General features: G+C 39.8%; 1 protein-coding gene across 4 annotated transcripts in view; it reads left to right on the forward strand.

The window, feature by feature from the left end:
• Positions 1 to 12,850, forward strand: part of LRP4 (LDL receptor related protein 4) — a 77,125-nt gene that overhangs the window by 32,070 nt on the left and 32,205 nt on the right. For all 4 annotated transcript variants that reach the window (XM_048949796.1, XM_048949797.1, XM_048949800.1 and 1 more), the window contains one exon: positions 6,008 to 6,154. In XM_048949796.1, the coding sequence (XP_048805753.1) occupies positions 6,008 to 6,154 (147 nt within the window). The remainder of the gene's footprint in view (positions 1 to 6,007; positions 6,155 to 12,850) is intronic.

Here is a 12,850-nt window from a genome sequence, read left to right on the forward strand (position 1 = left end):
CTTCTAAAGCTGGATTAACTGTACTTTCCTTCAGTGGAAACTGCTGTTTGAGTAAGAGAGAGAAATCCAAAATTCTCATTTTCTTTCAAGATAGGCAAGCAAAGAAAACTGAACTGTTTTGCTGTAGAAACACCTAGTGAAGTGCTGGTTGAAGAAAGAAAATGTATCGATCTGTGTTCAAGGCCATCTGACATAATGTAGATCTTCCCTCATTGAGGAATGTATGTGAAGGCAAAACAAAAGAAAGCTTGGCATGGAAGAGCAGAAAGAGCAGGTGAACCAGGTAATAAAGTTTGTGCTACAAAATTCACTAATTTGAACTCTAAATGAACAATTAGATGCTCATGGGTTCCTAAAACACAGAAATCAGAATTGAAGTGCACATGTTGAAGCCAAGGCAAAATATTCAGATTAATGCAGCTAGGTGCTTTTTTTTTTTTCAAAAATACAATTTCTGTTATCCTTCCATGCTTCTTTTGGGAGAGAAAACTCATGTTCTTATGTCTGTCACTGTTGTGACATTTTTTTGCTTCTCTTTTTCCATTTAATTCCATTATTTATACTCCAGTTCTTTTACAGCTCCAGATTTTTACTGTAGGTTGGTGTCAAATATTTGTACTGTGTTCTCAAACCTTTCCAATATCTATTTATACCTTCTGTTCTCTGCCAGGAACTTCTAGATGGTAGGATTAAATCTATAAAAACTGGTGTTGACATCTGTTTGTTCTGTTTGCATCTCTTGTGGTATTGAGGTTCCTCAGGAATATCTCTGCCTTCTCCTGAAGGTCTTCTGAGAAATGCAGAGTTAGACTTCTGTCCCAGGAAGGAACGCAGAGCTGTGTGATGCTCAGTCTTGGACCAAAAGAATGAGTGTTTCTTTCAAAGGCTTCTGATTCTGAACTGAACAGTCTGCAACTGTAATTCTTGCCAAATATTTTTGTAGTTCCAAAGTAGGATTTTCTAAACCTGCTGGTGGTGTTTTTCTTTGAGGTTTAGAAAAATTGAGTGGATACTTAGCCATGGTTAGCTATACTGCTGCTTTGTATGTATATACAGAATTACGTGATGGTACAAGCAAATTGATGGCTATAAATTTAGTACTACTGCTATTAAAAATAGCAGTAAGAATTTCTCAGTTAGGATGGTGAGGAAAAGATGCATCTGAAGGATGGCACGGAAGGCAAGAATCTCTTAAACAGTCAGTTCTTGGTACATGGAAAGAAGGAACATGTGGCAAGGCAGCATGGTGTTGCCTATAGATGCCAGGATCTTTGGCAATTGTTTGATGCAGTATTCGTGGCCCTTATCCATTTGAGGTATCTTCATTTTTATGGGACTGTGAGAAAATCCTGCTATTGCCAGGATGTTATCAGAGCCTGACAGAGCTGATGCATCTTGAAGAGCAGGAACATATGTAAGCAACAGCTTGTGGAAAGGTGAGTTCTCTACAAAACAGGTAAGAGCTGCCAGCTGTCACTGTTCTCACTGAAAACTGGAGAAGCAGCTCTACTGCTGGAACAAAACATGCCGTGAGGACTTGGAAGAAAGAGTTTTCAGGCTCACCTAAGAATTTGCTGCAGAGTTCAGTTTGGTAATTATTCTGCCTACTTAAGTTTCCTTTGTAGTTTCTTTGACTGTTGCAAATAAAGGGCTGTTATATAATAGCTCTTGAGTGTTGCAAATGACCTCATCAGCAAAACGAACTTTTGTATGTTAAATTTTTCTTTATGGATTGTATTATCTGTCCTAATGAAGAGTTATTGGGGGGTGAAGAGGAAAACAGAGCAAGAATTTTTTGTTTAAGCAACCCAACTCCTGCAAACTGGGGAAAAAAAAAGAAGAAAGAAAAAAAGAAGTGTGCTGCAGAAAGAATTGGATGACTATTTACTGCTGCTTTTCAGCTGGACATGAGATAATTGTTTTGCCAGCTTTAGGTGTAAAATTACAAAGATGCTAAGTATGTTTTTCGTAAGGGAAAGATGGGGGTAAAAATTTTACCTTCCCTCAGAAGAGATTTTGTGTGTCAGATAAACATAACAATGGAGGATATTTGGAAGGAGTCTGAAGAAACTAGGCGTACTAAAACTAAGGTGATGGCAGATGTTAAGTATGAGGTCTGTGTTCAGACTGACTTCCTGTTTAAAAATTTAGAGGCTGTTTGTGTAGTATTTTGCTATGAAAATTGTTTGGTTTCTGGATTCTGCTGCTATCGCTTCTGGAGGGAACAAAACTACAGACAATGAAGATGATTTTTGGTTGCTTGTAACCACGTAAAGAACTTGTGTCGTGGTCATATGAGCTATTGAGATAGGCATGGAAAGTTGAGTGATGTTGGCTCAGACTCTGGCAATGGTGTCTGTATAGCTTCTATATATTGTTTTACACATTTTGATGTCAAAATGTCATTTCTTTCCTCTTGGAAAAGTGAAATGATTTTTGAATACAGAGGGTTTGTTAAAACGTCCAAGACTCCAACGCAGTGAAAAGTTCTATGAAAGATGTTTGTCATGGCTAAGCCCAGAGGTTCACCTGATTGTTTCTGTTCCGGAATTGTATGCAGAAGTGTAAGAAGATATTTCTGCTTTGATTGCTGGTCCAGTTGCCTGAAGGGCAAGTGCTAACTTCCGTCATGCTCCTGGGCCCCGGACTAACTGGGGTTGAAATGTGACACTGGAGGCTTATGTTCCACCCTAATGCCTGCTTGGTTAGTCTTCCATCTCACACTCTCTATGTTTATTAAGTGTTCAGTATTAAATAGTAAGTCGTCCGTTGAGGCTTCTCAGACCAAATGCACTGCTTCCGCTTGTTGATGGGGTGATTGAAGAAATCACACTTCTCATCTTTCTCCTTCTTGGCCCTCTTCTGTTACAGAGGGGAAAGTCAGTGGAGCTCTGAGCACTGGGAAATAATCACGTTAAACCAAGGTTAAAATACTGTCCACATTGAAATAATTAAGAAAATTCCTGTTATTTGCAGGGTGTCTCGGGCTTCCTTCAGTCTGTTCTCTTTATTGGATAAACACTAGTCATCCAGGATTGATTCTTCTCTGATGCTGTTTATAGGCAGGAGTAAGTTACTGTGTTTAAAAAGAGTCATCTTTCTTCAAGGTGAGCAATGTTTGTGCTTTCTGAAAAATAACATCCAAATGTAAGGTCAGAGTAAATCATGATGTATAAAACACATCATTAAAAAGTCTAGGTTAGTTAACCTGAAGATCACAAATTGAAAAAATAAGGTTCACAAAGATCATAATTTAAGCACAGTATGTTTACGTAATGGTATCATAGGTATAGGATACTGCATGCAAGAAGATACTGGTTCTTGGGTTGCAACATCTCCTTCAGCTTCCAACAAATTCTGTGGCTTGGTGAAAACAGAGATGGCTGAACATTGCAACTTCAGTGAGGCAGCAGATTTAATACATGTGTATGTATAACTTGGTATTGATTGCAGTAAGATAATTGTGTGTTTAATGGTTGAGCAGATTGAGTTGCAGTTCGTAAATTTCCCAGGAGTTCAGTACACTGCACTGATTATTTCTGTCCCGCAGCTGAAATAATTCGCTCTTTTATGTTTCTTCCCCAACTTCTCTCTCACTCATGTTTATCTTAAATATTTTTCCCCAAGTTTAAAAATTGTTTGCACTGATGTTAGATTCTTTCCTGTTGCTGAATCTACCCTAGAATGTGACATCATAGGGCTTGGAAAGATACTGCAAGTTGCTACTACTTTCATATTTGTCTTTTTCTGAGGGTAGTGAGGACAATGATCGTCATCTTGGTGGATTCCAACAAGAAGGGGTTTTGGAGCTGGAAGTATTTAGGATAAATACTGTGAATTACTGTTACTTGAACAGTTACTGTTGAGCCAAATAATAGAAAGTATACTTTAAGAAAAAGTATTTTGAACAGTATCTACCTTAGGTACCTTTCTAAGTAGTAGTAGGCTCCAGGAGGAGGTAGTTTGTCCTGAATTTCCTGTGCTATTGGTTTGAAGGAATTTCTCTTTGAGCTTTGTGGAGGTTTGTGGTTCTAAATTTCATCAAATGCGTTGCATAGATGATGTGTTACTTTTCCCTAAGGATGTCTGGGCTGAGATTTTTGCCTCGCATTAGAATTAAACTTGTCTTTAGACATCTTCATCACTCACTAATTGTGTGAGTCTTTTTGTGTCAAGTTTTGCTGTAACCAAAACTTGTGGGTTCGTGGAGCATCTGAGCACTCGGCCCTTTCCCAGTTCTGTGCCCTTCTTTCTGTTCCTTATTCACCTTGCTCTTCCTGCTTCTACTCCATTTTGCATCACACATTGATTGCCTTCCCCGACATCTGCAGTAATACCGTAGATATACATTTTTTTGCCAGGCCTTTTAAAAATAAATTATTACAGAGATGGGAAATAAATAGCTTGCTGCACCCACAGCAGTCTCTGTGCTAGGAGATAAAGCAATCAGTTTGCTTGTGAGTGTCCTTGAGAAATAGTTCTTGGGATACGCTTGAGGGCTGCCAACAGGCGGTGAAGCAGAGGGAGCAGGGGCTGGCTGAAATGTTCTCAGCCAGGAAAAAAATTATCATGGAATTAGTCCTTTTCCTTCATGATGCATGTGTCCCCTTGAAACTTAAATCTTAGCTTAACTTACCTAAGTGGATATCTCCACTGGAGGGAATTCTGCTGTGGAGAAAACTTGCAGAACAGTTAAATGCAATTCTGCTGATGCTGCTTTTAACAATTGGAATAGAAAATGAAATTATGAGCCTTTTTTCTTCTTCTTCTTCTTTTCTTTCTATCTTTTCCCCCCATAGGATTTTATGGTTTATTTGCCATGGTCCATGTTCAGTCACAGGTATTCTAAACAAAACAATTGAGATCAATACATCTGCAAATAGATAGTTTGGGGTGTGTGTGTGTATATAACTACCATGTAGGGTAGTTATCCCTCGGTGCTTCTTTCCTTGTGACTTTCTGTTTAAGGTGAGAGCTTTAGATTTGTTAGAATTTCAGACAGAAGGAACCATGGAAAAAGAATCCAGTTGCAGTCTAGTTTGAGGTTGATTGATAGAATAATCCTTTATTTAACAGTGATACTGACTATATTGATCATCTGGATATCTTCAGACCAAAGTTCTGGCATGATCTTTTCCCTTTTGAGGGTGGGCTGTAGTGTATTCTCACTCAAGGCAGAGGTTTATTAAGAATGTATGGGCTCACATCATAAATAGTTGCATTTGCAAATGGGTGAAAGTCAGAGCTGAGGAGAGAATTGTGCAGTAGGTGGTAAAGGGGAGAACAGGATTGGGAGCTCCTTAAGCTAACTTTAAAGCTGAAAAAAGTATTTCTATTGCATTACGGCTTGACATTTGAACTGCATTTTCTTTTGGTCTGTTTGTAGAGCTGAAAATCCTCTTCTCCTGTTTTCATGAATGTCAGTTATGCACACAACAATGTCACAGGTTAATCTCTACAGATAAATAAATGATATTATTATTATTTTTTTAATCTTTCACTGGAATCTGAAATCTCTAAAGCACTGACATCTTAACGTTTGCCATCTAGAAAGTTCTGGAGTCAGGAAATCCCTAATAACCCCCTGAAGTAGAATCTTCGATATCCCTTCTGTTGTGTTGTCAGAACTAAGTGGAGCAGTGTCAGTGCTCTGCTGTAGGAGAAGGCTGAGTCTGTAAAATAAAAAGAGTGTTCTGGTTCCTAGGATTCTTTCAGCTCAATTGTGATTAGTGCAAAGTTATTTTCCAGCTGATTCCTAAAGCTGTATTTGGCAGGTTGCTGTTTGCTGTTGCCTTCAGATAGTTCCGTTCCAGGAAACAGCGCAGAGCGTTTGATCTCCTATTTCAACAGTGCATGAGGGGTGAATGCTTTGCTTTGTAGGAGAGCGTACGTTCATACATGCGGTGCGGACACGGAGAATAATTGTGATGTCAATTTGTATTTAATGCGATTACCCTAAAATAGAGAGAGCTCTTCAAAATACGCCATTTGTTTGTTCCTTTTGCAGGCATAACAAGCAGCACCGAATGCTCCTGTGGACGCAATCACTTCACGTGTGCAGTCAGTGCTTTTGGGGAATGTACATGCATCCCGGCTCAGTGGCAGTGTGATGGAGACAATGACTGTGGGGACCACAGCGACGAGGATGGCTGCAGTAAGAATACCGTTTGTGACTTGTGTTTGTGTAAAGCTGAATGTCTTAACTCTTCCTCTGCAGATGCTTCTCTTTTACAGACAGGTCCTACTTTCTGACTGACAGGTGTTTAAAGTTGTAAATGGCCTACTTTTGGCTGACTCTTGTAATCTACCAGGGTCAGCATCTGCTGGCAGAGCACAGTGAAAGCCATCTTTGCCTTTTGCAGAGGTTTTGGAATGTTTGCTGGATGTTTTATAAAGAAAAACAGATAGAAGTACTTCTTTTTTCTCTACCCTTTCAAAAACACTCTGTATGCACAAAGTTACATGGTTCTTCTGTAAGTAGTAATAAAAAACAAACAAACAAAACCAAAACACAGTATGGTGTATATTGAAGGTAGATGAAGTAAAACTTTCAAACGCTTATGGTTTCAAATCCAGCTTCTCTATGAAGAGATGTTAAGACAAGCGCTGTGATTGACTTCCACTGGCTTTGGGATTCACTGATTAGCTTGTAGCTGCTGTGTTATCTGTGTTTTGTCAGCATCCATGTAACTGAGTGCAGATGGATGGGAACTGATCAGAAGTCTCAATCTTAGAGGGTCTATCATAATATAATGAATAGGAAGAGAAAATTCTTTTCCATGAGGCCACAATTTAGTTGCTTTCTTCCCTTGACTCTTTGGATTCCACAGACCTTGGTAAAATTAAATGAATAGAGAAAAAGGCCCAATTTCATGGAATTCCTTTCCTGAAAGTTTTCCTAGAGCTGAAGACTTAAGACTCCTCTTAAGACTGGATGAACGTGATTGAGAAATAGATCTTCCTCTGTTGGATATTTCTGCCTGGTTTCCTTTGTTCCCGTCTGTAAGAAAAAAGAGCTTCCCTCATCATCGGTATATTGTTTTTACTCCTCTTTAAGTTTTTTTCAACCCAGCTGTAGGAAATCTTTCTTCCTTCTCAGTTCTTGTTTCTTACAGTTTTTCATAAAATCATGAGCACACAGGAGGCTTTGGTGAAAAGAGGATTTTTGAGAAATAGGTCACCAGCAAACTGAGGTCATCAGTGTTTTTGTTTAAATATGATTCATGAAAGGGTTACTGGGCAAGGAAGGAACCTTAACTGGAGAAATTATTGGAAGAAGTGAAAGTGTGAAGGCAAAACCTGCATGTTTACATTTAGTAATGGAAAATGGAAATTATAACAGCAGGAAAGAGATGAAGATCTGAGATCTAAAGAAATAATAGTAAAATCTCAAAAGAACAAAAGAGAGAGCTGAGGCTGAAAAAAAGAAGAGAAATTGAGCAGGAATATGAGAAATGGGGAGGTAAGGTTATCCAGTAACTAAATTGGTTTGGCTAGCCTCTTCCTGAGCACAGAAACTTGTTTATTTTTTTCTGTGATTATGTTTCCCAAATCTATTGGAATGCCTTGAAAGAGTTGGTCACCATTCAGACAGGATTTATTTGTTGAAAAGGTCTACTTTGTGCATTAATACAGTCCAAAGATTCTTAAACTAAGCAACTGCAGAAACAGTTGTGTTTAAAAAGCAATCTGATAAGTTAAGCAGTGGTGTTAAGGACTCTATAGAAAAGGTAAATGCAGGGCTTCAGTGCACAAGTGCAGGATTGCAATGGGAAGGCCCTGGGAACCGTTTTTCTATTAAGTTTTCTTGGTTTTGCTTTGAGTAGCTGCTGCATATGATTCCAAATATGTGATATTATTGTTAGCTTGTAAGACAGATTGATTATTCAGTATAGGCTCTTGGTAGTTGTCTATGATAAATCATATCTTGCATAGACATTATTGCATTGAAATTCTTTGCTAAAGATCATTTGTTAAATCTGTCTATTTTGCTTGGCTTATTGGAACCTTGGAAAGATAGACCCTTTCGTGGGGATAAGTTTCAATTTTATTGGTTTACTGACTGTGCCAACATAAAGAAGACAGAAGGAGTACAAGAGGTGGGGTGAGCTGTAAGCTCCTTTGAACAGCAGCTCAAACTTTAAACCAGTGTAAGTTTCTCACAAATCAGCACTGATAGTTGTACACAGTATATGAGAATGATCAGTTCATACACGGCCAGCAAGGAAAAAACAGTGTATGATTTGTGTGCACTGTTTATGGTTGGAGTGAAGTTTTCAGCAACATCTATTTTGACCTTGATTTATTTTCTATTTATTGGCTTTTACTAAGTGTTAATTTCCTGACATATTGAGCTACAGGTTTGAAGTTACAGATTGTCCTGATGAGGTCATCCTAGAACCTGATTTTAAAGGCTTAGCTAAGAAATCAGTGAGGTTTCTCACAAACCATGGAAGAGTCTTCATGCTGACATGAGCCTAGTAGTTTGTTCTGACTCATGAGCCAAAGTATGTGCAAACACTTGAGTAAACTGGTCTGAGATGCTCAAACCATCATCATGATTGTTTTTCAGCATTATGCAGAAGTAGAACTCAGAGTGGTAAAGATGGGAGCTAGAATATCATCAAGTAAGTGTCTCTGATGAAAGAACCAACAAGTGATTGCAAGGAATCCTACATTTCCCCTGGTTTCTTCCAGGTTCATCTTCGAAGAGTTGCTGTAGCTGTCCAAACTTTTCAGAAAAATTAGGTTGTGACCATGCTTGTTTTAACATCTGTTTATCCTTAAGTATATCAGCTGATATGTATACTCTATGCAGATGAAATAAGAAGTTTCTAAGAGTTTTGTCAACTTTATTGAAAAATTAAGGTGAGAGTGGGAAGACTTTGGACAGCTACATTCCTAATAAAGCAGGAGAGTGAAACCCAGGGTAATGGGAAAAGCAAAAAGTATCAAGTTGAGATTCAGTTTTGGATCAGTGTCTATAGGCCCTATACATGTTTAAGTAGGTGATCAGAGTTTACTAAATGCTCTGTAGTAAAGCAATTATCTGGCCTGGAACTGGTAATCTAAAATTTCAATTAAGAGGTAACTTGAAACAAGTTGTGTGTTAAGAAAGCAGGATATTGAGACTCAGCAGTGAGAATTCTGCGCCTATGAAAAACAGGAGTAGAGGCAGGGCCTGTTTCTTCCTTTTGGGAGAGATTTTTTCAGTTTTGATATAAATTCTCTGGGTTGTTTTCTTTGTTTTTTTTTCTTAATGTTATTTTACGAACTGTAGAGTAAACTGATGCTTTTGGAAGTCATTTGCAGTAGGTTTTCCCCCTTCTATAAATTCCAGCCTGACTGACTTTCCTGTAAGTATTTTTAGCTTGTATTGTTGTCCTGTATTGGTTGCTGGGCTCTCACAGGTGTTTTCCTGTAATTCGAGGTAGAGTCCTGCCTGTGCTTACCTGACTATGGTAGGAACTGTCTTCTTACAAATCTGAAGCCCTGCAGTGATGAGAGCCAATTATTCCATGACATGTTGACTTCCTGCTCAGGATCATGTTTACAGGCCAAAGTTCTGTAGTAATAATAGTAATAAGCAATGTCCCAGCTGTCATGCCAGCTTCATAGACTTTTTCTGGTGTCAGCTCTCTGGCTTACTGACAGTGTCTGGATTGGAAGTCTTTGCTACACATGCCCAGAGTAGCTCAGCTGCTTGCTTGCCTTGTGCCAACTGAGACTACTTTGGACTGTCCCTAACGAAAGCTGCGTGCAAGCAGAGGGATGGTTTTCATTCTGCCCTTTTACATGCACTTTGAAGTTCAGTATGGTGTGAATGAGTCTTGCTTCCTGTGGCAGGGGTGAAAGGACAACTGAGTAAACTTGGCCCGAGGATTGATAAATAGTTCTGTTTCTCATAAATAAGCCAAATCCCCCAACATCCTGCAACAGAATTTGGAATTTTCAGAAATTCTCCTTAGCTTGTAAACGCGTAGTTCCTTGGGATGCAGACTTCCTTGCTTAGCTGCATGCTCTGTTGAACAACACTATTCCATTTAAAGGTCCTGAAGAAGAATTTACCTTAAAGCTTAACTGAGATTGGCCTGCTATTTCCATCTCATTTGGGAGCTTTACATAATTCCTTTTGAGCAGCAACACATTCAAACCCAGGAGATGGTCTCATTGCTTCCAGAAGCTGTATAACTACTATGCTTATCAGTCCTCCATTATCTCTGTTTAACAGTGTTGTGAGGATAAAACTCTTGCAGTTCTTTTACTGAAATTACTGGAAGCTTCTCCACAATGCTTTCCCCATAATTACTGGTTTTGAGCTCATACACAAGGGCCCAGGCAAAGCTTTGCTTCTGAACTTCTAGTTTGGCTACTTAGGAACTCAGTTCATGGTTTCTCTTGAAAAGATAACTCTTCCGCTGCTGCTCTTTCTTGTGATTCAAGTTTGCTCCGTGCTTTGTCATTTTATTGGGCTTAGTATATATATGCTTCCTTCATAAACCATCACAATTAATGCAGTGCCACCTCGGATACAGAGCTTTTGATTGAAGGGCTGTGGAAGATTGGGTGCTGGTAGAGTTTTTCTTTCTTTCTTTCCTTTTTTTTTTTTTTTTTTTTAACCAGCAAAGTGCTTATGTACAGTTCAGCAGCACCGTTGAAAACATTTTCTGTTATTCTACAAAATGTGGCTGGTGGAATGTAGCATCTCCTCTTCTTTCCTGAGAGCTTACTAGCAGCCTTAATTCTTCTTTGTGGACCTAAGGCCTGCTGTGCTGCAGAGCTCAGCAAACAGATCTCTGTGTGCACGTGTGTGTGTGGATGTGTGTGTATACACATGTGGGGCTCAAGCTGTAGGTGATATGAAAACTTTGTAATTTATATTTGTTTTTAAATTATCTCCTCGTTCTTCACGTGACGAAGAGGTGGTCTAATCAAGCCGTGTTGGTTCAAACTGCTATGACCCATATCAGGGCACCAGTCACTTGCTGTCCTTGGATACAAAGCAACCTGGTCACTGCAGGCAGTGGGGATAAATTGTTCAAAGGACAGCGAGACGTGATTCAGTCTCACCTTATAAACCTCCCTTTCCCCCTGCCCTCCCCCTCTCCTTCAGCTTGGCCATAAAAGAGTGCCCTGTGTAATAGGAGTTGGGAGAGGGGGAGGAACAGCAGCCCTACGATAGACCTAGCTTTGCCGAAACCTTGGATGATGTCCAGTGTGACCATGCAGAGGGATGAGCTCAGGGAAATGGTTGGAAGTTCAAAGGCCTTTTTGTGTTGCTCACTGTCAGTCGACAGATGTGCTCTCTTGGGCTGTCACTGGCTCGCTTTGCTCTTCCCACAGGCTTCCCTTCCTCGTGCTTCTTCCCTCTGCCTGGGAAAGCAGATTAGTTCCCGTCTTTCTGGGCGTTTTTCTGTCTCCAGCTCTATCCTAGGATTTGCCTTTGCACGTCTCTTTTAGGAAAACCGCTGCTGATTTGTACAGATGTGGAGAGATGAAACTGGAATTGAGTGGGGAAGCGGAGGAGTGAGGTGTTACTGTGTTTACCACTGTGTTATTTAATTCTGCTCTGAGCAGTGGTGAAAACATGTTTGTGCAATTATTATTTTCTCATCAGGGAAGTTGTGCCTAGGAAAGCCTTGCAGCTTTCCTAGGAAGTAATAAACACCCTTAGTTTTGCCACTGGTAGAAGTGGGGCCAGAACTATCCCACAGTCATGCAATAATAACAGTCAAATCTGGGAAGAAAACACCAATGTTCTTTTTCCAGTCTTCCAGCTGCTAATCCAGTTTGTCCAGAGAGGTCTTGCTCCCTCTCTGCCAAGAGAAAAAGTCCTTAATATTTCATTTATGTGGCCATGTATTCTTCTGACTGAGAGAGGAAGAACATGAAAGTGTGGCTTTTAAAATTAGTCAAAGCTGTGAAATATGCTTACTATACTGTATAGCTATTCTATCATGTCAGAGAAAAATACAGTGGAGGCTATTTGAATGTCAAATACTATGTGTTTCCCAAGTGTGACATCTTAACTTTTGAATTTCCTCTTAACTTTGTATTTCCAAACATCTTGTCTGGATATATTTACAACAGCACAAAATGTTAGCTCTGAGCTAATGCTATGCCCTCAGCTTTCACTTCATAGGAATAAAACTCAACTCCATCAAAGTACGCAGAAATAAATGATCAGCATAAAGGCTGTATGATAGTAGTCCCCGAACAAAGAGCTGTACAGTGAAACTGAAGCCGACGTGTGTAGAACAAGCAGGAATGTTTCTTTGAAGACAGTTTGCTTTATAATGGGGAGAAGGGATTGTGGGCTGGGAGGGGCAGGGCTGGGAAAAGAGGTTAGGGAGAGGCTGCCCTTGCCTGAAAGCTGCTCCTGGAATCTCCTGCATTTTCCTTTGAAGCATCTGTTTCTGAACATGATTAGATTCAGGTTACGAATTTACATGGATCCCTGTCCTGATCCTGTTGGCGGATCCTAAGCTTTATGAAACATCAGCCTTCGTTCATTAGGGTTGGTTTTAAGTTTTTTGTTTTTCTGTTTTTTGTCTTAAGTAGTTTTGGGATTTTTTTTTTCTTCCTCCTTTATAGGAGAGCTCCTGTAGAAGGGGATTTATCTCCCCCCTGGCGCTGTCTGGGCTGGCACACACTTGCTGTCTGCTGGGGTGGGAATTAGGTCCTCCTTTGTATGTGTTTTGCTCTCTTTCCCCTGCTCATGCACCCCCTCCTCTGTGCTTGAAGCTTGATTTTTATATTTAGGGGGAGTATGAAATTGGTTGAACTGCTCCCTGTAGGGGTGGAATTTCATTTTGTGTCGTTACCTCATGAAGGGATGCAGCAGTTCAAT

This window comes from Lagopus muta, chromosome 6 (assembly GCF_023343835.1).
Source record: "Lagopus muta isolate bLagMut1 chromosome 6, bLagMut1 primary, whole genome shotgun sequence".
NCBI lineage: Eukaryota > Metazoa > Chordata > Aves > Galliformes > Phasianidae > Lagopus > Lagopus muta.